Source organism: Rana temporaria, chromosome 8 (genome assembly GCF_905171775.1).
Source record: "Rana temporaria chromosome 8, aRanTem1.1, whole genome shotgun sequence".
Taxonomy (NCBI): domain Eukaryota; kingdom Metazoa; phylum Chordata; class Amphibia; order Anura; family Ranidae; genus Rana; species Rana temporaria.
The window spans coordinates 52,641,956-52,666,279 of NC_053496.1; the positions used below are offsets into that span (position 1 = coordinate 52,641,956).

The window sequence follows — 24,324 nt, forward strand, 5'->3', positions numbered from 1 at the left end:
CAGTGGCTTAGCAGTTAGTACTTCTGCCCTCCCCCATTAGGGGCATTGCTTTTAATCCCAACCAAGATGCCACCTGCATAGAGTTTGAATGTTCACCCTTTCCTCTGGGTACTCCGGTTTCCTCCCACGCTCAGAAGCCATGCTGGTAGGATAATTGGCTTCTTGCGTAAATTGGAACTAGTATATGTATATTTGTATGTGAGGGAGAGACCTTAGATTGGAAGCTCCTTAAGGGCAGGGGTCGATGTGCATGTACAATATTTAAAGCGCTGCGTAACATTTCAGCTCTATAGAAATGCTGTAAATAAATAAAATACATTTAATAGGGTCACACTGCCATCTGCAGGTTACAGTGGCAACTGAAGGCTGTTAGATATTACATAGCGTACATCTAGATTTTTGGGCTACAATGAGGATACCAGCAACTTAATAAAATAACTTAATTATTAATATTTGTCTAAAAACATCCACAAAATATAAACAATAGGCTTGATTATCATGTTTCCATCACCGCCATCTGATTTCTCCTGTATAGAATTGTATTGTGTAACTGTACTGTCTGCCCCCATGTTGTAAAGCGCTGGCAAACTGTTGGCACTATATAGATCCTGTATAATAATAATTATAATAATAATCACAGACAACAACAAAATGACGAAAACACAATCTTCGGCTGCTGAAATTTCGGTGCATCTTATGCCCCGTACACACGATCGGATTTTCTGATGGCCTAAAATCCGATGGAATTTTTCGTCGGAATTCCGTTGAAGCTGTCTTGCATAACCAAATTCCGACCGTCCAAAATGCGGTGACGTAAAACACCACGACGACGAGCCGAGAAAAATTAAGTTCAATGCTTCTGAGTAAGGTTGTCCCGATACCGATACTAGTATCGGGAACCGATACTGAGCATTTGCGCGAGTACTTGTACTCGTGCAAATGTTCCCGATGCTTCGCCCGATACTTTTTTTTTTCCTGACAGAGAGCGGGCAGAGAGGGGCGGCAGAGAGCGGAGCAGAGCAGTCCTCAAAGATAAAGCCAAGACCTCCCCCCCGCCGCCGCCGCAGTCTAGTTGATAAGCGCGGGGAACAATACAGCTTTCATTTGAATAGCGGTGTGTTCCCCCGCCGCGCCTAGTCATATATAGCCCCTCCCCCGTTGAGCAGCACCATACACAGTGCGTCTTTCTTGCTTGACTCCGCCTATGCATGGACTGCGCTGCGATTGGCGAAGAGCTGTGTCTATCTAAGCAGACAGGCTTGTTATTGGCTGAGCCTATAGCCAGCTGTAGATTGTTGGGTGAGGCCAGCATGCTAAGAGAGCTGAGCGGGTGAGTGTGTGTTTACATTGCGGTGTCAGTGCTGGAAGAGGGTGGAGGGGGGATGAAGCTGTATATACCACAAGTGTAGAAGAATGGGATTAAAGTGACCCTGTTACCAAGATAACACGTCACAATGCAAAGGGGGAGGGGCAGGGCTTATGCACAACATGGACATTGAATTATATTGATCAGTGGAGGCTTCACTGCACCCCAAGTATAGATTTTATTGTATAGCCACATGGCTGCATTTGTGGGGGACATTGCTGCATTTGGGGACACATTTAAAAAAAAAACATTGGTATTCGGTATCGGCGGGTACATGAAAAAAGTATCGGTAATTGTACTCGGTTATATAAAAAAGTGGTATCGGGACAACCCTACTTCTGAGCATGTGCGACTTGATTCTGAGCATGCGTGGGTTTTTTCTTCGTCGGAGTTGCACACAGACGATAGGAATTTCCTATCGTTTTTTTTTTTCCCCATCGGAAAAAAATAAAACATGTTCTATTTCTAAACACGGATGGGAAAAAGTCCTATGGGGCCCACACAGGGTCGGAATGGACTTTTTTAATCGGAAATTCCGATCGTGTTTTTACCTTTCTTTAGTTACTTCCTATTTTTCAGGCCTAGGCAAATGATGTCATACATCCCAGGAGTCTTTGGGAGAGAAGGAGGGTTTTATCTCAGCTAAGCACCCCTTCCTGCATGCATGCCTGAGCTAAGGGAATATAGATTCTAAGAAGTAATTGCTACATCAACCATTTGTCCTTACTCATGCTCGCCCCCTCCCTTGGACTACTGGAGAGTCAGGACGCCCACTAACACACAGCTCCTTTCTCTATCTGCAACGTTGAGAGTGTCCTGACTCTCCTGTAGTCTAAGGGAGGGGGCGAGCACAACACTCCACACCAGGGAGAAAGCCTTGCATTACTGTGTGGAGTTACAGACAGAAGAACAGGAAGTGAGGATTTCTCAGAAGAAATAAGGACATTTAAAAGCAAAATGGAAGGATGAGGAAAGTGAAGGAGGACTGCACTAAGCTAAAGGAAGCTATTAAAGGGGGAATTTTTTTTTACCTTTACAACCCCTTTAGCAGAGAGGGGAAAATAGAAGAATCCTCACCTTAAGCTTTTCAGCATCAGCCCTCACTTTTAGGAGTTCGTTAATTGCATCCACAAATCCCTGATGGTGAAAATTGCACATTTTTTCAATTTCCCGGTCATGATTACGAATCCGGGTGTCCAGCTTTTCCATAAATCTTTGGTGGGCATTTGGCTGGTCATCATAGACAGAGCTGTGGAGACATAAGACGTATGTGGTTACTGACACGGTAAAAGTCACTTTGATGCCTGGATATTCTCTGCGCCATAAACTTTAGTGACGGAGCTGATGGCATCACAAGGATAGAAAACCCAAATTAATAACAAGGCATTCATTGTAAAAAAAAATATTTATTGTACATTGGGAAGGGGAGATGAGGGTTCAAAGTGGTCAGAATCTTGGCGTTCAGTTCAGCGGTCAATCATACATTACCAGATGAGATGTGGCTTTTTTATTTATTTTTTTAACAATTAAAAAATATGGGGCAGATTCACAGAGTAAATACACCGGAGTATCTACTGATTCTCCGGCGTATTTTCAAATTTGCCGCGTCGTATCTTTATTTGTAATTCACAAAAAAGATACGACGGCTTTTGGCTAAGATCCGACAGGCGTACGGCTTCGTACGCCTTCGGATCCTAGGTGTAATTTTCCGGCGGCCGCTGGGTGGAGTTTGCGTCGTTTTCCAGCGTCGGGTATGCAAATTAGCTGATTACAGTGATCCATAAAGATACGCGCGTTCGTCGCAATCTCTTACGTCGTCGCTAGTCGTTTTTTCCCGTCGCAAACTTAGGCCTGCTTTTTCATGGCTTACATTTAGAACAGCCATGTTAAAGTATGGCAGTCGTTCCCGCGTCGAATTTCAAATTTGTTTTTTGCGTAAGACGTCCGGGAATACGAAACAACGTAACGCACATCGCCGTTCAAAAAATACGTTGGGGCGCCTTAAATTCGCGCAAAGCACGTCGGGAAATTTCCTAATGGAGCACGCGCAGAACGCTCGGCGCCGGAACGCGCCCAATTTAAATGGTGCCCGCCCCATTTGAATTAGGCGGGCTTGCGCAGAGCGGATTTACGTTACACCGCCGCAAGTTTACAGGTAAGAGCTTTGTGAATCAGGCACTTACGCTGTAAACCTGCGGCGGTGTAACGTAAATGGGATACGTTACGCCGCCGCAGCGTAACGTATTTGTACCTGAATCTGGCCCTATGTATTTTGTTCATACTGTGGGGTTGATTTAATATAACTGGAGAGTGCAAAATCTGGTGCAGCTCCGCATAGAGACCAATCAGCTTCCAGGTTTTATTGTCAAAGCTTAACCACTTCAATACCAGGCACTTACCCCCCTTCCTGCCCAAGCCAATTTTTCAGCTTTCTGTGCCATCGCTGTTTGAATGACAATTGCGCAGTCATGCTACACTGTACCCAAACAGGATTTTTATCATTTTGTTCCCACAAATAGCTTTCTTTTGGTGGTATTTGATCACCTCTGCAGTTTTCATTTTTTGCTAAACAAATAAAAAAAAAGACAGAAAAAAAAAAGTTTTATTTTTGTTTCTGTTATAAAATGTTGTAAATAAGTAAGTTTTCTCCTTCACCAATAGGCACTATTAAGGCGGCACCGATGAGGTGGCACCAATGAGCGGGCACTGATGGGCACCGATGATGGGCACTGATATGCAGCACTGATGGGCACTGGTAGATGGCGCTGATTGGCATTGATAGGCGGCACTGATGGGCACTTATGGGTGGCACTGGTAGGCTACAAAGATGGGTACTTACTGCTGGGCACTGATACGTGGCACCGATGGGCACTGATACACAGCACTGATATGCGGCACTGGCAGTGGTAGGCATTGTGAGTGGGCACTGACGGGCACTTATGGGTGGCACTGGTGGGCACTGAAAGGCTACAAAGATGGGTACTTACTGCTGGGCACTGATACGTGGCACTGATACGCAGCACTGATATGCGGCACTGGCAGTGGTAGGCATTGATCGGCAGTGCCTGGGTATTGATTGGCAGCTGCCTGGGCACAGATTTGTATTTCCCTGGTGGTCCAGTGTGTATGGGGCATACTTGGTGGTCTAGTGTGGATGGCCATACTGGTGGTCCCGGGTGGGATCCGAGGAGGGGCTGCGCTGATAAACAATCAGCACAGACCCCCCTGTCAGGACAGCAGCTGATCTGCTCTCCCCTACTTCCATCTGTCAGATGCGAGTGAGGAAAAGCCGATCAACGGCTCTTCCTGTTTACATCGTGATCAGCCGTGATTGGACATGGCTGATCACGTGGTAAAGAGCCTCCATCGGACGCTCTTTACCGAGATCGGTGTAGTGGTGTGTCAGACTGACACACTGCACCACCGATCGTCGCGATGCGTGCCCCCACGGTTATCCTGCTGGACGTCATATGACGCCCAGTCAGGATAACACAACCACCGTCTGGCCGCCATTTTGCTATAGGCCGGGCGGAAAGTGGTTAAATGAACAAGCTGGTGTTAGAAGTTGATTGGCTACAATGCACAGCTGCTCCAGTATTAGTAAATCTCCCCCCTGTATACATCTACATTTCCTGTAAAATAAATGAATGCCACATTTTGTCATCACAATACATCGGCGTTGATTTACTAAAACTAGAGCATGCATGGTAGCCAATCAGCTTCTTACTTCAGCTTACTCAGCTAAGCTTTAATAATAAAACCTGGAAGATGATTGGCTGCCATGTACAACTGCACTAGATTTTGTCCTCTTCAGTTCCCATTGTTCACCCATTCTGAGGATTGCCTGGGGGGGGGGGGGGGGGGGGATTGGTCAAGGTGTGTCTGATGGACCATCTGAGGTGGGCAGAGCGTCACGTCGTCACTCAGGTATGTCCATCATGCTTGTCAGATTGTGTCTGCCTGTTAAAGGACCTGTCCTACATTTACATAAATCTCCAGTCATCTGTCACCATAGTCCTCGGTGTCTGTCACCTTCTCTGTCCCTCATTGTCTGTCAGTCTGTACTCATCCATCTTCATCTGTGTCTGCCAATATCCATCAGTCTGTGTCCATCCATCATCATCACCTGTGTATGGCTGAATTTCCTCCAATCCATAAATCCAAGTCATAGGTGACCCTACAAGCACCGCCCAGTGCAGCAAAAGCCAGGTAGAAAATGATCGGCCGAACAGCAACTGCATTCTATCACATTCATTCTAGAAGATGCAGTCGCTGTCTTGCAGCACCTCTGTATTGGATCAGTCAGGGGAACACAACAGTCAGCAATGTAGAGACCTTCATCCACTCTCAGCACAGATGGGGGAATCAACCGATTGTCAAGCCGTGTATGACGAGCTCCATGTCTCCCAGTCTGTGAAGGTGTCCTAGTGTATTATTGGGAATAACGACCCCCCTGCAGGAGAGGATTGTTTTTTATTTCCATTATCATTAGAAATGCATGCCCACCTTGAATATGTAAGGGACACTGCTTTCCTTGCCGATCTCTAATATTCCTATCATTTTTATTATCCCTGCATGAAGAATGAATTCATTACCATGCCAAGTGCAAAGGGGTGCATGGTGTGGTGTGCTGAGTGTATTGGGGTAAATGATAAGGTGTGCTATACATGGCATATGCCACACTGCCCCATTCTGTACACTGTGCTATACATGGCATATGCCACACTGCCCCATTCTGTACACTGTGCTATACATGGCATATGCCACACTGCCCCATTCTGTACACTGTGTGCCATGTATACATGGTATACCCCACACTACTCCATTCTATACACTGTGCTATACATGGCATACTCCACACTACCCTATTATGTACACTGTGCTATACATGGCATACCCCACACTACCCCATTCTATACGCTGTGCTATACATGGCATACCCCACACTGCCCCATTCTGTACACTGTGCTATACATGGCATACTCCACACTACCCCATTCTATACACTGTGCTATACATGGCATACCCCACACTACCCCATTCTATATACTGTGCTATACATGGTATACCCCACACTACCCTATTCTGTACACTGTGCTTTACATGGTGTACTTCAAACTGCCCTATTCTGTACACTGTGCTATACAGACTGTAGTAACGTAGTCACCCTCTGTTGCTCGCAAGGCCGCCATCAGGAATTATGGGGCCCCTTACACAGCTTCCGGCATGGGGCCCTGGAGCAGAGAACCCGGGGGGGGGGGGGGGTGCTGCCGTGAACTGAGAAGCGGTTGGGCCCTTTACTAAAAAAAGGAGAAATAAAGAAAAATATATATAAAAATTGTAAAAAAAGGGGGGTCATATGGGCCCCTGGGGACCTCCGGACAACACCTTAAAAAAAAATTGGCCCCTTAATAAAAAATAAAATAAAAATATATTAATAAAAAATCTATATATATTTTTTAAAGGGGGTTGCCATCCGGGCCCCTTACAGGTGTACTGCCTTACCCCCCTGATGGCGGCCCTGGTTGCTCGCTCCCAAGAAGGAACATGGACTATGAGATTTGTAGTAGGTATAAAGCAAAGAATATGGCTGAGCACAGGGAAAAAACACATCTCCAACAGCCAATGAAAGGACCGGGCTCAGTAAGGACATCAATATACTTCCCAATGGTATATAAATATAAATAATGCAAACAGAAAAATGACAAATCGGCTCATTCTTTTTATAACTGGAGAAAGCTGTACATAGGAGATCACAAAATACACAACACTCTATGGAAGGGGCAAAAAGGACACAATAAAAAACATTTTTCTAAAAAACAGAACAAGCAATGAAGTTTAGTTGGGCTTTTTAATAAATATCAGTAATTAACATCACATAAAATAATCCATAAACTGAACTGATAAAAGTCATATAGTCTTTGTGCAAACTTATCAATGGATAGCCAGAGGGCGCCATCTTCTGGTAAAATGGGTGAAGTGCAATATTTTATAACAATTGAGAATGTTATAGAAATCACAAGGTGAATTAAACCTGTAGAATATTTAAAAGACATTTTTTTTTATTTTTCTATCGTTTTTATGGATGGTAATAAAAAAATATAAAAAAATAAAAATAAAGAACAACCAACAATCCAGAGAGCGACCATGTGACACAAAATGACAGTGTTATCTTGAATAGATAAACAATATATCAGTTTATGTTGCATCGAACATTAGCTTAGAAATCTTATATGAGCTTTAATATTAAAAATATCAATAAAATAATTTTTTTATAAGCTTATAATTTTAACCACTTAAGCCCCGGACCAAAATGCAGGTAAAGGACCAGGCCCCTTTTTGCGATTCGGCACTGGGTCGCTTTAACCGACAATTGCGCGGTCGTGCGACGTGGCTCCCAAACAAAACTATCGTCCTTTTGTCCCCACAAATAGAGCTTTCTTTTGGTGGTATTTGATCACCTCTGCGGTTTTTATTTTTTGCGCTATAAACAAAAATAGAGCAACAATTTTGAAAAAAAATCAATATTTTTTACTTTTTGCTATAATAAATATCCCCCCAAAAATATATAAAAAAAAATATTTTTTCTTCAGTTTAGGCCGATACGTATTCTACCTATTTTTGTTAAAAAAAAAAAAATCGCAATAAGCATTTATCGATTGGTTTGCGCAAAATTTAGAGCGTTTACAAAATAGGGGATAGTTTTATTGCATTTTTATTAATTTTTTTTTTTCACTTCTTATGGTGGCGATCAGCGATTTTTTTCGTGACTGCGACATTATGGCGGACACTTCAGACAATTTTGACACATTTTTGGGACCATTGTCATTTTCACAGCAAAAAATGCATTTAAAATGCATTGTTTATTGTGGAAATGACAGTTGCAGTTTGGGAGTTAACCACAGGGGGCGCTGATGGGGTTATGTGTGACCTGAAGTGTGTTTACAACTGTAGGGGGGTGTGGCTGTAGGAGTGACGTCATCAATTGTGTCTCCCTTTAAAAAGGGATGACACGATCGATGCAGCCGCCACAGTGAAGCACGGGGAAGCCGTGTTTACACACGGCTCTCCCCGTTCTTTAGTTCCGGGGACCGATCGTGGGACCCCAGCGGCAATCGGGTCTGCGGGTCCCGGAGCTTCGGACTGGGTCGCGGGCGCGCGACCCACGGCTGGGTAGATGTACAGGACGTGCCGGTACGTCCATCTGCCCAGCCGTGCCATTCTGCCGACTTATATTTACAGGCGGCGGTCCTTAAGTGGTTAAAATGATTGTAAACACTAAGACCCCTTTCACTCTGGGGCGTTTTTTAGGCGCTTTTTGGCTAAAAATAGCGTCTGTAAAGTGCCTGAAAAATACCCCATATGCAGCCCCAGTGTGAGAGCCTGGGACAGGGCGCTTGCAGGATGTTAGAAAAAGTCCTGCAAGCAGCATCTTTGGGGCGGTTTGCGAACGATGTATGCTCCTCCACCGCACCGCCTGCCATTGGAATGCATGGGCAGGGCTGCTGAAATGCCTGCAAACCGCTTCAGCAGCCGCGCTACATGGGCACTTTTAACCCCTTTGTAACCCCTTCTAGGGGGTTAAAAGCGCCCGGCTCCCACCCGAATAACAGCGGCGCTTTACTGCTGCTGCCCCCACCACCCCAGTGTGATAGAGCTCTTACATATACCCAGCAAAGTGATTGGCCTTAGGTGATACACAGAGATAGACGAATCCTCCTACATAAGTTGTACCCGTTTACCTGCTATCTTGTCGTCTCTACAGCCATTCAAAGCCCAACATTTATAAAGCTTGTCTGACAGGTCAGAAAAATAGGGGCGGAGAGCTGAAGTTACACTGCAGAGCTCAGTGGTGGGGAGTTCTGAGAGCTAATTGGAGGGAAGGGACACACTTCACACAGCACATAGAAACAGAGCTGAGGCTGTCAATCATAGGCTGTGTGCTGGAGATCCCTCCCCTGTCACCTTTTTTCTCTTGGGGTCAGAAAAACTCATCAGAGGTGACTCATATCAATAGCAGCACAGTGGCTTAATGGTTCGTGTTTCTTCCCTCTCCAGCACTGGGGTCCTTGGTTCTACCTACATGGAGTTTGTCCTGTGATTGTGTGGGTTTCCTCCGGGTATTGCGATTTCCTCCCACAATCCAACGACGTGCTGGTAGGTCAATTGCCTCAACTAAGTGTGCTCAAGATGGTTGCCTCCCCCCCTAAGCACTGTGAGGCTATTAGGGTTGTCCCGATACCACTTTTTTTAGGACCGAGTACAAGTACCGATACTTTTTTTCAAGTACTTGCCGATACCGAATACCGATACTTTTTTTAAATGTGTCCCCAAATGCAGCCATGTCCCCCCAAAAATGCAGCCATGTCCGCCCACAGATGCACCCATGTCCCCCCCAAATGCACCCCCCAAATGCAGCCATGCCCCCCCCCATATCCAGCCATGTCCTCCCCCCATATCCAGCCATGTCCCCCCCAGATGCAGCCATGTCCCCCCCATTATCCAGCCATGTCCCCCCATTATCCAGCCATGTCCCCCCATTATCCAGCCATGTCCCCCCCATATGCAGCCATGTCCCCCCCATATGCAGCCATGTCCCCCCATATGCAGCCATGTCCTCCCCCATATGCAGCCATGTCCCCCCATATGCAGCCATGTCTCACCCCATATGCAGCCATGTCCCCCCACAAATGCAGCCATGTCCCCCCACAGATGCAGCCATGTCCCCCCCATATGCAGCCATGTCCCCCCCATATGCAGCCATGTCCTCCCCCATATGCAGCCATGTCCCCCCATATGCAGCCATGTCTCTCCCCATATGCAGCCATGTCCCCCCACAAATGCAGCCATGTCCCCCCACAGATGCAGCCATGTCCCCCCCATATGCAGCCATGTCCCCCCCATATGCAGCCATGTCCTCCCCCATATGCAGCCATGTCCCCCCATATGCAGCCATGTCTCTCCCCATATGCAGCCATGTCCCCCCACAAATGCAGCCATGTCCCCCCACAGATGCAGCCATGTCCCCCCACAGATGCAGCCATGTCCCCCCACAGATGCAGCCATGTCCCCCCACAGATGCAGCCATGTCCCCCCCCCATATCCAGCCATGTCCCCCCCCATATCCAGCCATGTCCCCCCATATGCAGCCATGTCCCCCCCATATGCAGCCATGTCCCCCCCATATGCAGCCATGTCTCCCCCCATATCCAGCCATGTCCCCCCATATCCAGTATCGGTATCGGGACAACCCTAGAAGCTATAGAAATAAAAAATGAGATGTAGAAATCATCCTGAGTGAGAACACAGCCTGCTATGTACCATCGGAAAACAAATCTGTCCTAAGCAATAAAATTGCCCATTCCACGTTCTATTCATTAGCGCAGGAAGTTTTCATCCTGTGACAATAAACAATAGATGATCCAGCTCATATTTTTCAATGACAGAACGCCAGTAGATGGGTCATTGGGTAAACAGCGGGGCATGTTGTAGATGTTGTATGCGATGAACACACACACCTGACACGGCCTAATCACTATAGACGGCCATGGAGGGCGGTCTGTCCATATTATTAAAGCAATAAACCTTTCATACAATTTAATTAAATACATAATCCAAAGATAAGGCTTCAATAAACTGCACAATATCAAAGTGTCATAAAAGTCACAAAACAATAATAAAATGGTCATGTTACCAGCCTGGAGTATAAAACACACACACACAAAAAATAGATGTTTCCAAAGAGGACCTGTCACCTACATCCAATAGATCCACAATGGTGCACACTAGGCTAAGAACTATGGCACAGATTCACAACCAAGATACGCCGTCGTATCTCTGCGTTGCGCCGTCGTATCTATGCGACTGATTCTTAGAATCAGTTACGCATAGATATCCATTAGATCCGACAGGCGTAAGTCGGATCCGTCGGATCTAAACTGCATTTTTTTTTTTGACCGCTAGGTGGCGCTTCCGTCGAATTCCGCGTTGAGTATGCAAATTAGCTAGATACGCGAATTCCCGAACGTACGCGCGGCCGACGCAGTAAAGTTATGACGTTTACGTTAGGCTTTTCCCGGCGTATAGTTACCCCTGCTATATGAGGCGCAGTCAATGTTAAGTATGGCCGTCGTTCCCGCATCGAAATTTGAAAAAGTTACGTCCTTTGCGCAAGTCGTCCGTGAATGGGGCTGGACGTCATTTACGTTCACGACGAAACCAATGACGTCCTTGCGGCGTACTTTGGAGCAATGCACACTGGGAAATTCCACGGACGGCGCATTCGCCGTTCCGCAAAAACGTCAAAAACTTCAATCACGTCGGGTCACAGTAGTTTTGCATAAAACACGCCCCCCGATCCAAATTTGAATTAGGCGGGCTTACGCCGGCCGATTTACGCTACGCCGACGCAACTTACGGAGCAAGTGCTTTGAGAATACAGTACTTGCCCGTGTAAGTTGCGGAAGCGTAATGTAAATCAGATACATTAACAATTTTACGCGGCTCTACGTGAATCCGGGCCAAAATGCAACAGTATATGTCAATGGGGTTGATTTGTTAACAGAGTAAAGTATGTTCACTTTGCATTGGAATTTTCCCTTATCTTAGTGAATGGGGTGAGAATTCTCTGCAAACCAATACACGATCTCATGCAAGGAAAAAGCATGACCGCGCAATTGTCATTCAAAGTGCGACAGCGCTGAAAGCTGAAAATTGGCTTGGGCAGGAAGGTGCGTAAGTGCCTGGTATGGAAGTGGTTAAGAAAAATATAAATTTATTAATGACATGGTTAAAAATATTCATGAATTTACATAGACCATAAGAACAGTTGAAACTTAAAGCTATATTGCTCAGTCAGCCAACATGTTTCACACAGTTGTTGTGCTTCATCAGGGCTTTGCACGTGGGACTAGGAGACCATATGGCTTTCTGTTTCTGAAAATCATCCAATTACCTTTTACATATTGTGTCTTAGATACTTCTTTGTCAAGATCTTCACTATCACTGAGATCTGGGTTCTCGCACATCACATGGTACACATTCCAGAGACAGGCGCCTCTCATTACTGTAATGACAAGCATTGACCAACTATCCTGACATCCCCAAGTGGACCTTGGATTGGGCTCCCCAGAACCTTGAGAGCGACCATCAATCTCTCCACAAACGCATTATCCAGTATACACTCCACCACCTCCATATGCTCGCTGCCAACCTTGTCAATGAAAATCTAAACTTTCTATTTTTTATTTTGCCCAATTACTACACCACAAGGGGCCAGATTCAGATAGGAGATACGACGGCGTATCTCCTGATACGCCGCCGTATCACAGTCCGTATCACAGTCCGGCCGTTATATCTATGCGCCTGATTCATAGAATCAGGTTACGCATAGATATGCCTAAGATCCGACAGGTGTAAGTGACTTACACCGTCGGATCTTAGGCTGCAATTCCAGGCCGGCCACTAGGTGGCGCTTCTGTGTCTTTTACGCGTCGAATATGCTAATGAGCATTTACGCCGATTCAGAAACGAACGACCGCCCGGTGTTTTTTTCTAACTTCGTTTGCGTTCGGCTTTTTCCGGCGGAAAGTTCCAGGGGTAAGTGCGGCGTATCCTATGTTAAGTATGGCCGTCGTTCCCGCGCCAAGTTTTGAATTTTTTACGTTGTTTGCGTAAGTCGTTCGCGAATACGGCCGGACGTAATTTACGTAAACGTCGAAACCAATGACGTCCTTGCGACGTCATTTGGAGCAATGCACGCTGGGAAATTTTACGGACGGCGCATGCGCTGTTCGATCGGCGCGGGGACGCGCCTGATTTGAATAGTACATTCCCCCTAGCCGCGGAATTTGAATTCCGCCGGGGGATTTACGATACGCCGCCGCAAGTTTTGAGGTAAGTGCTTTCTGAATTAAGCACTCGCCTCAAAAACTTGCGGCGGCGGATCGTAAATCAGATAGGTTAGCGGATCTTTAGATCTAAATCCGGCCCAAGGGTTTCTGCTTCAACATTAATAAATAAAACCTGTATGTTTATTCTGTTCACTGACCCACAAAGAAGATCATCTGTGCTGTTCTGTCCACAATGAAAAGCATCGACATCCCACCATATATTTATGTTGGCAAGCTTTTTGTTTTTCACAATGGGCTGTTTTTCTAAAAGAGAACTGAGATAGCATCAGATGCAAACAGAGCTTACAGCAAGAATGCGGACAACAAACCAACCACTAGATGGCGCTCTCACCCTGTGAATTACACACAGTAAGCCATAGAAATAAGGGAAAAGAAGCAGGATTTTCAATGCAGAAGAGACATGCTTTGTCTGCATAAAAAAATGACCTACCTGCCTGCCCACCCTTGCACAGCACATGCAGCTCACTGTAGAAATTTGGCAATGCAGAAGCCGCCGGAACTCCAGTGGATGCGTTGGAGCCTCACCCAGCCAATGAAAGCAGACAGCATTCGATATCACTAAGCAAGCCATTCAAAGAGGTCAGCGGGGAGCTCCAGGACGTTGTATTTCTTATAAACACACAGAGCGGGGCTCAGGAGCGAGCACACACGAGGGCGCTTGCTATGTGGGGGCACACGGCAGGAGAGAGGAGCACCAGCAGGGGATCCGAGAAGAGGAGGATCGGGGCTGCTCTGTGCAAAACCACTGCACAGAGCAAGCAAGTATAACATGCTTGTTATTAACCACTTGACCTCCAGACGATTTACCCCCCTTCATGACCAGGCCATTTTTTGCAATACTGTTCTGTGTTACTTTAACCACTGAAGCCCCGGACCTTTAGGCAGGTAAAGGACCTGGCCAGTTTTTGCGATTCGGCACTGCGTCGCTTTAACTGACAATTGCGCGGTCGTGCGACGTGGCTCCCAAACAAAATTGGCGTCCTTTTTTTCCCACAAATAGAGATTTATTTTGGTGGTATTTGATCACCTCTGCGGTTTTTATTTTTTGCGCTATAAACAAAAATAGAGCGACAATTTTGAAAAAAATGCAATATTTTTTACTTTTTGCTATAATAAATATCCCCCAAAAATATATATAAAAAAAAATTCCTCAGTTTAGGCCGATACGTATTCTTCTACATATTTTTGGTAAAAAAAAAAAAAAAAAAACGCAATAAGCGTTTGTCGATTGGTTTGCGCAAAATTTATAGCGTTTACAAAATAGGGGATAGTTTTATTGCATTTTTATAATTTTTTATTTTTTTTACTACTAATGGCGGCGATCAGCGATTTTTTTCGTGACTGCGACATTATGGCAGGCACATCGGACAATTTTGACACATTTTTGGGACCATTGTCATTTTCACAGCAAAAAATGCATTAAAAATGAATTGTTTACTGTGAAAATGCCAATTGCAGTTTGGGAGTTAACCACTAGGGGGCGCTGAAGGGGTTAAGTGTGACCTCATTTTCTAACTGTAGGGGGGGGTGGCTGTAGGTGTGACGTCATTGATTGTGTTTCCCTATAAAAGGGAACACACGATCAATGACGGCGCCACAGTGAAGAACGGGGAAGCTGTGTTTTTTACACAGCTCTCCCCGTTCTTCAGCTCCGGGGACCGATCGCGGTACTCCAGCGGCGATCGGGTCCGCTGGTCCCGCGGCCGCGGTCACGGAGCTTCGGATTGGGTACGTGCTTGTGCCCAGCCGTGCCATTCTGCCGACGTATATCTGCAGGAGGCAGTCCTTAAGTGGTTAACTGACAATTGCATGGTCATGTGACGCTGTACCACAAATAGAACTTTCTTTTATTTGGTGGTATTTGAGATCACCTCTGTGCTTTTTATTTTTTGCGCTATAATCAATTTTGAAAAAAAATAAAAAAACATTTTTTTACCTTCTGCTAAAAACATATCCAATGAAAAAATAGAAAAACAAATCGAATTTCTTCAATATGTATTTTGTTACATGTTTTTGGTAAAAAAAAAAATCCCAATAAGCGTATATTGATTGGTTTGCGCGAAAGTTATAACGTCTACAAACGGAGATATTTTTGTTATTTTATTTTCTACTAGTAATGTCAGCGATCAGCAAATTTTAGTTGGACTGCGATATTGCGGTGGCCAAATCGGACACTAACTGACACTTTTTGGGGACCAGCGACACTAATACAGTGATCAGTGCTGAAAATATGCACTGTCACTGTACTGAGCACGCTTGCTGGGAAAGGGTTAACATCAGGAGCGATCAAAGGGTTAATGTGTTCCTAGCCAATGCTTGGGTACTGTAGAGGAGGTGCTTTTACTAAGGGAAGGCATAGATCCATGTCCCTGTGTTGCAGGAACACAGGCTCCATGCCTTCCCTACTGACAGAACGGTAATCTGCCTTGTTTACATAGGCAGATCGCCGTTCTGCCTGTGTACTGTAAAGTCGACAGGTGCCGGCAGACATACAGTGCACTGTACCTGCCGCTAGGTTCCTGCTGTGTGTGAATACAGTGGGAGCGGGTCTCCGGCAGCGAGCACGCTCCCCAGACGTGGAAGTGCCAGATCATGTACTAGGTAGGCATGTGATCTGGCACAGAGCAGCCGCATCACATAGCATTGCATTGTATTGTAGCATTGGTCAATGTGCATTTCCTTTGTGTGTGGACATATATTTTGATGTGATGCATTTTCAATGCATTTCTTAATCTGAGTGGACAGGATTAACAGCCACTTATTAACTACTTGCCGACCAGCCGCCGTCATTTTACAGTGGCAGGTCGGCTCCCCTGCGCAAGAGCCCGTAGCTCTACGTCGGCTCTCGCGCAGGCCACTAGGGGCGCGTGCGCGCCGCTCGCCCCGGACCCCCGTGCGCATGCCCGTTGGGCGCGATCGTCGCCGTGCACACACGATCACTCGTTACAGAGCTCCCAGTCCTGTCAGGGAGAGAAATGCTGATCTTCTGTTCATACAATGTATGAACAGCGATCAGTCATTTCCCCATGTCAGTCCACCCCCCCTTCAGTTAGAACACACCCAGGGAACATAATTAACCCCTTCCCCACCCCTAGTGTTAACCCCTTCACTGCCAGTGGCACTTTTCTAGAAATCCAATGCATTTTTATAGCACTGATCGCTATAAAAATGCCAATGGTCCCAAAAATGTGTCAAAAGTGTCCGCCATAATGTCGCAGTACCGAAAAAAAATCGCTGATCGCCGCCATTACTAGTAAAAAAAAAATATTTATAAAAATGCCATAAAAATACCCCCTATTTTGTAAACGCTATAACTTTTGTGCAAACCAATCAATAAACGCTTATTGTGAATTTTTTTTAACGAAAAATATGTAGAAGAATACGTATCGGCCTAAACTATATATTTTTGGGGGATATTTATTATAGCAAAAAGTAAAAAATATTCATTTGTTTTCAAAATTGTCGCTCTATTTTTGTTTATAGCGCAAAAACTAAAAACCGCAGAGGTGATCAAATACCACCAAAAGAAAGCTCTATTTGTGGGGGAAAAGGACGCCAATTTTGTTTGGGAGCCACGTCGCACGACCGCGTAATTGTCAGTTAAAGCGACGCAGTGCTATACTGATATGGACTGGGTAATGTGTTAGGAATGAAAGGATGGCACATCATTTGATGGAAATGAAAATTATCCACCTACAGGGGGCTGAATTCAAAGACACCCCGAAAATCAAAGTGAAAAAATGATGCAGCAAGCCAGTCCATTTTCCCGAAGTACACTCGTGTATCGTCGGCCAGTCTCAGGTCCTCTCGCGCTGACGTCCTGGACGTACAGGACGTCAGCGCGAGAGTTGCCGAGCCTGCCCGACAATACACGAGTGTACTGCGCTCTGTATATGTCGGCGCAGTATTCAAACTCGGTGCGGGAAATGAGCGGGGAGGACGCGAGGACGCCGCAGAAGGACGCCGGACCCGACGAAGAGGACACCCGAAGCCGCAGACGGACGCCACGCAAGACACCAAAACTAAGTACAAAAAATCTTTTTTCCACAGGAATTGGGGCAACTTTAGGGGTGCGCGCTATACCCCGATAAATACGGTAATTTACCTGCAGTTTAGTTTCGTTTTTGCTGTTGTTTGCTGGTTCTCTGATGTACAGAGACAAAGAGCCAATAGAGGGCAGTGATGCTTTGTAAAACGAAACTGGATTGGTGCTGACACACAGTAATCACACCTCCTTGGTTAGTCACCACAGTGAGAAATCTCCCAGTACTGTGGTGATCAGGAAACAGACAACCAGGAAGTGTGGAGATCAGAGAGGAATTACAGCAACATCAGAGCAAAAACGAACAATGAGGACATGAAACCAGCACTGCAGTAAGGTAAAGGAAGCTATTTAGCTAAAAAAAAAAAAAAAAAAAATCCTTTAGTGACCCTTTAATTTAAGAATTTTTGGACAGCGAACTGGAAATGTACACACTGATCCCCTGTGATTAAGGTGGACTTTAATTTAGGGTGAACCTCCGCTTTAAGGAACAGAGCATCATGAAATGTGCAGTAACCCCCGGCAACAAGTAAGAATTCAATAATGTGATTTCAGTAATCTGATTGGCTGATTTGGGACAGGGCTCTCTGCCTACCTAATATATAGTGAATACATCATAGAGTGTTATAGAAAAGTCATTTTATGTTCCATTAAAACACACACATGAAGTCACGCTGTGCAGGGTCATCTCACAAAGTGGAAGCATGGCCTATTTCTTTTTCCTAAACTATGGAGTAGATGTTTGCGCAGATGTGCTATGAAATCCAGTCTCCATTCTCCGCGGCCGTTTTTTTCTTTTCGGCCCATGCCCAGGTGCTTCCTGTGATTGAGCTGCATATTCTCCAGCAAACACCATTGTTAATAATATAGAACAGCAGTGCAGACATTGCCCAGCCAGCAGGAGACACTAGAATCTGCCACTATGGAAAATGAGTCACGGAGGAAAAATGTTCATCACAAGTCTGGGTCACAATAATACCAAAGTTCCACCTACTAGGTAATCGGATCAGGAAAACTTTGCAACAGGTAATGGTAACACAGCTAGTGATTTACACGCAGAAATTCTACAAACCGCAACTATCAGAAGGGAGCGTGCCGCAAGCTTTTAGGACAAAGTCACTTCATGCTGAGTTTAACCACTTCAGCCCCGGAGGATTTGGCTGCCCAATGACCGGGCCATTTTTTGCGATACGGCACTGCGTCGCTTTAACTGACAATTGCGCAGTCGTGCAACGTTCCACCCAAACAAAATTGACTTATTTTTCTCCCCACAAATAGAGCTTTCTTTTGGTGGTATTTGATCACCTCTGCGGTTTTTATTTTTTGCGCTATAAACAAAAAAAAGAGCGAAAATTTGGAAAAAAATTCAATTTTTTTTTTACGTTTTGCTATAATAAATATTAGAGGTCGACCGATATGGGTTCTTCTCCGGCCGATGCAGATATTTGAAAATCGGGGCGGCCGATGGCCGATATGTGTTGCCGATTTTTGCGGCCTATATTTTAGGCATATTTTTTTTTCCCCTCATCTCAAAAAACCTAGGGTGGAGAGGTGGGGAGGAAATAATTGTTTAGGGTGGAGAGGTGGGGTGCAGCCTGTCAGTGCCACATCAGTGCCCACCAGTGCAGCCCATCGGTGCCACCTCATTAGTGCCCACCAGTGCAGCCTATCAGTGTCCATCACGAGTAGCTACGACTAAGCATTGATATCCAAATGCAAAACGCGTCAGCTGTTTTTCCCACTGTGTGCTGATACCTGTAGTGCATTTTTCCTTTACCCAATAAAGGGCACGTCTTTTTAAGAAATTGGAGTGCGACTGTCCATATCTTTCCTCTTTTGCATATCAGTGCCACCTCATCAGTGCCCACCAGTGCAGCCCATCAGTGCCACCTCATCAATGCCCACCAATGCACCAGTGCATCCCATCATTGCCCACCAGCGCATATCACCAGTGCATCACATCAGTGCCAACCAGTGCATCACATTAGTGCCAACCAGTGCATCACATTAGTGCCAACCAGTGTATCACATTAGTGCCAACCAGCGCATATCACCAGTGCATCACATTAGTGCCAACCAGTGCATCACATTAGTGCCAACCAGTGCATCACATTAGTGCATCACCTCAGTGCCAACCAGTGCATCACCTCATCAGTGCCAACCAGTGCATCACCTCATCAGTGCCAACCAGTGCCCACCAGTACAGCCCAATGTCATTCACTCATCAATGCCCACCAGCCCACGTATCTGTATCCGATAGGATTCTGTATCTGATAGGATTCTGTGTAGAGCCGACTGCGCAGGCGCCGTAAAGTGCCGAGTCCCACTCGGATATTTTCGGAAGGCGATGACGCGCACGTCAATCATCTATGCAGAGCTTAGGAACGCCTACTCCCCAGGGGAGTGAGAACCCGGAAGCCGGGTGAAAACGACAGAAAACCGTAAGTACAGACCGAAAAAAAAAAAATCCAGCATACTGTTGATGTCAGCAGTATGCTGGATATAACAGTGTATATTTTTTTAGGGTGAACCCCCGCTTTAAAAAAAAACTAGCCAGTAAAGTTAGCCCATTTTTTTTTTTTTTTTGTATAAATGTAAAAGATTTTACGCCGTGAGAATCGTGATCTTCATTCTAAGCAAAAATCGTAATTCTCATTTTGGCCAGAATCGTGCAGCTCTACTCAGGACTTGAAATTTTGAGCCATATATATATATATATATATATATATATATATATATATATATATATATATATATATATATATATATATATATATATACACACACTGTATAATCTCTGATGTATTTGCTCTTCTTATCTTGAACCTTCTTATTAAGTTTGGTTTTTAATTCACTAGATCAGTGATGGCGAACCTTGGCACCCCAGATGTTTCGGAACTACATTTCCCATGATGCTCATGCACTCTGCAGTGTAGTTGAGCATCGTGGGAAATGTAGTTCCAAAACATCTGGGGTGCCAAGGTTCGCCATCACTGCACTAGATGAAGTGGTCCCATCTTATTTTTAAGATCCACAACTTGTTTGTCCAGTCATTTCATTTCCCTTTGTTTTCTTTTCAACAGGAAATCTAGGAGTTCAAGAGCTTTCTTCTGAAAAAAGTCTCCCCATTCCTGCCCTGATTTGTCATCAATTAGTTGGAAGATCTCCGGGGAACTCATTTACAATTCTACTCATCAAAGGACGCAATGTCCCACCAAGCTTTCATTTTCTTTTCCAATACATAACCCAACTTCTTAAAAACAAACTGAAAAAAACTTTTTCTGGGACTTGTGGTTCCTCAGTTCCTGCACTCATTTCTATGTAACCACTTGCTTACTCATCACATATACCCCCTTCCTGCCCAGGCAAAATTTCAGCTTCCGGCACTGCGTCGTTTTAACTGACAATTGCGCGGTCGTGCGACGTGGATCGCAAACAAAATGGACGTCCTTTTTTTCCCACAAATAGAGCTTTCTTTTGGTGGTATTTGATCGCCTGTGCGGTGTTTATTGTTTGTGCTAAAACAAAAAAAGAGCTTACATTTTGAAAAAAACACAATATTTTTTTACTTTTTGCTATAATAAATATCCCATTTAAAAAAAAAAAAAAAAAGTTTTTTTCTCAGTTTAGGCCGATACGTATTCTTTTGGTAAAAAAAAAAAAAAAAAAATCGCAATAAGCGTATAGTGACTGGTTTGCGCAAAAGTTATAGCGCCTGCAAAATAGGGGACATAATTATGATTTTTTATGATTTTTTTTTTACTAGTAATTGCGACGATCTGCGATTTTTTTTATTGGGACTGCAACATTATGGCGGACACATCGGCTTTAAAAGACTTTAAAAGAAGAGGACGTCATATGACGTCCTGTCAGAACAACTGAGCTACTATGGTAGATAAGTGGTTAATATGCAATATTTATCACCAGGGTTTGGTTGGTGGCACCACATGTGGTATTTGTCAGAAACAGTCTGGGGGTTTGCTAAGGAGAGGGCCAAGAAGCGGGTTCCCAGCTGAATGTAAAAAAAAAAACATGCCAGCAACTAAAAATTATAATAAAATAAAAAAAATGCATGCATACTAGGCCCTTAGGGTTTGGGGGGGGGGGGGGGGGACACCACACCAAAAAAAAAAACAGCGTGGGGTCCCCCCCAAAACCATACCCTTATCCGAGCATGCAGCCCAGCAGATCAGAATGGGGGGGGGACGAGCAAGGACCACCCCCCCTCAATTATATTTGGGGGTGGAAGTGTACACCATTTTGCGTTTGGATGTGATTTAGAACACCTTTCTGACTTCGTATATATCCCCGTTGGATGAATTTCTTTGGCTTGGGACTGATTATGAACTTTTTATGAGAAAACTATTATTGATTTATTGCGCTGCATTTTAAGATTGGACATGAAGAGAAGACTGCAGATAAACAGGTACAACTTAAGTAAAAGGATTTGTCTTATCTCTGTAGCCGAGAACCCGGCAGGAAAACTGCCAGGGAGCTTTGGCTGGGAATCCCGGCCGGGTGTATGCTCCATCGGCACTGCTTCGCAGTCTTTCCCATAGGTAAGTAGTAGATCTGGCGGGGGAAAAAAACGCTGGGAATCCCGACGGGAAAATAGAGAGCAGGTTCTGTATTTTCCCAACGGGATTCCCAGCTGTTTTCCTGACGGGAAAACTGCGAGGAAGCATACACACGTCTGGTTTTCCCGGCCAAAAGCTCTCCTGGCAGTTTTCCTGCCGGGAAAAGCGATCGTGTGTACGAGGCTTGTGTATCACTGGAGACCAGTCACTTCACTGGGTGTATGTGAGGGTTTACAACCACTTCAAGATTTTATTTTGCTTTATTTAAAGTGTTTGTTAACTCACAGGGTTAACTTTACGTTATCCTCTTTGTTGATTCATCTAATGCCCCCCTGTGACTGTGCTTTATTAAAAATGCAGCTATATAGTGAGCGCAGATCGGCGATCACGTGACATGCCACCTCTCTCTTCTCTCGCATGACAGCTGCAGCGAGCAGGCCACCTCTCACCTCCTCCCCTCCTGAATGACATCAGCGGGGGATCCGAGGCCTCACCCACTGAATCTGTCAGGCCGAGAGAAGAATGGCAAGTCATGTCAGGGCTTAATGAAATCCGGGCGCCAGGTCGCAATTGCGACTAAAATTAGTGACCTGGCGCCTGGGGAAGGAAGCATAGGCCTGTAGAAGGCCGCAAAGCCGCGGCCTCAATTACCGGTCTGCGTGGCCCGACGTGATAGCGCGGATGGGGAGGTGGGGGCGCACGGAGACCCCATCCTGTGTCTCCGTGCGCCACCTCCCCCGCCGGCGCGGTCACGTCGGCCCGCGACCGGCCGGTAATTGAGGCCGCGGCTTAGCGGCCTTCTGCAGGTCTATGCTTCCTTCTGTGATCTGGCGCCATCTTGTGGTGGCCATTGGCATGAAAAGATTAATGGAGCTTCCCCTGTGTTTAGGGCTAACCCTAATTTGGGCAGGTAGACGGGAGGGGGCGGCGCGGACACAGAGCAGACAGTCAGAGAGGGGAGGAGGGGGAGAGGACGGAGGAGACACAGAGACACAGGGCTGTGGCTGAGGGAGGCACGTACTCTGACCACGGTGTCAGGGCTCAGCAGTCCTGATATATCGTGGTCAGTGTACAGAGGGGAGGGCAGAAACTGTCAGGATCAGCCAGGTATTTCAGATTATATGGGGGTCAAATTACACAGCACAAGCACTGTGCTGTATATAATGCTTTAAAGGAACAGGATCTTTATTTTATTTTTTGGGGTTAGCAAACACTTTAAGCAATGCTCTGTATTATTTGCCCTATATAAAGCAATTACACCTTCTAATTTTAGCACAGCGGCAGGATTTTCTGGATTGCTTTAGCAGTTCATCTACTGTTATCTGAGACAGCTCTGCATATATACATCCACTGGATTATAATTAAGGGCTGTGGCTGATGGAGGCATGTACTCTGACAACGGTGCCAGGGCTCAGCAGCCCTGATATATCGTGGTCAGTGTACAGAAGGGAGGGCAGAAACTGGCAGGATCAGCCAGGTATTTCAGATTATATGGAGGGCCAAAATTCACAGCACAAGCACTGTGCTGTATATAATGCTTTAAAGGAACAGGATCTTTATTTTTATTTTTTGGAGTTAGCAAACACTTTAAGCAATGCTCTGTATTATGTGCCCTATATAAAGCAATTACCCCTTCTAATTTTAGCACAGCTGCAGTATTTCCTGGATTGCTTTAGCAGTTCATATACTGTTATCCGAGACTGCTCTGCATATATACATCCCAGGGGTAAACTGACAACTCATGGGGCCCCCGGGCAATAGAAGATTATGGGGCCCCCGGGCTTACAGATGGCCACCACGCCAGGAGGCAGGGCAGCTAAAATCTCAAGATTTTCACATCAAAAGCATATCAGGGACAGATGTAAAGAAAACACAGATTTTTACATACTGTCCCTGGTTTTATTGAGCCTGGCAACCCTGATGGGGCCCCCTAGTGGCATGGGGCCCTCGGGCAGTGCCTGAGAGTCCCAACGGTCAGTCCGCCCCTGATACATCCACTGGGTTATAATTAAGCATTATCATTGTTTGTGAAACACCTTAAAGTCATTTTGCTTTCCTCCAATCCTGGAAAAGAGCTACATTTTAAAGCAGAGATGGAGATAAAGCGCGTGTAATGAGAAATATGGATAGCCCTGTAAAAACAACAAACATGCTGGCTGGTGACCGTGCCGCATGAAAAATGTCTGTTATTCTTTTTGCAACGTGAGCTTTGAAATCTCCTGGCCCAGTTCCCCTTAATGTATGTTTTTTTTTTCCCCTAATAGCATCCTGTTGATGTGAGCAGGAAGGGCTAGAGCACAGTTAGCCCGTTACCATTGCTTCCTATAGCCAGGGTCAGAGCTCTGGAGCATCTCTAGCAGAGGAGTCATTGTTTAGGAGGGTGAAGTAGATGGCCAGCAATGAATGCCTGCCAACGGACATGCTCGG

At 45.5% G+C, this 24,324-nt stretch overlaps 1 protein-coding gene across 6 annotated transcripts in view; it reads right to left on the reverse strand.

Annotated features, from left to right (window-relative positions):
• The window catches only part of EXOC6 (exocyst complex component 6), a 369,989-nt gene that overhangs the window by 280,872 nt on the left and 64,793 nt on the right, over positions 1-24,324 (reverse strand). For all 6 annotated transcript variants that reach the window (XM_040361791.1, XM_040361789.1, XM_040361790.1 and 3 more), the window contains exon 2: positions 2,444-2,615. In XM_040361791.1, the coding sequence (XP_040217725.1) occupies positions 2,444-2,615 (172 nt within the window). The remainder of the gene's footprint in view (positions 1-2,443; positions 2,616-24,324) is intronic.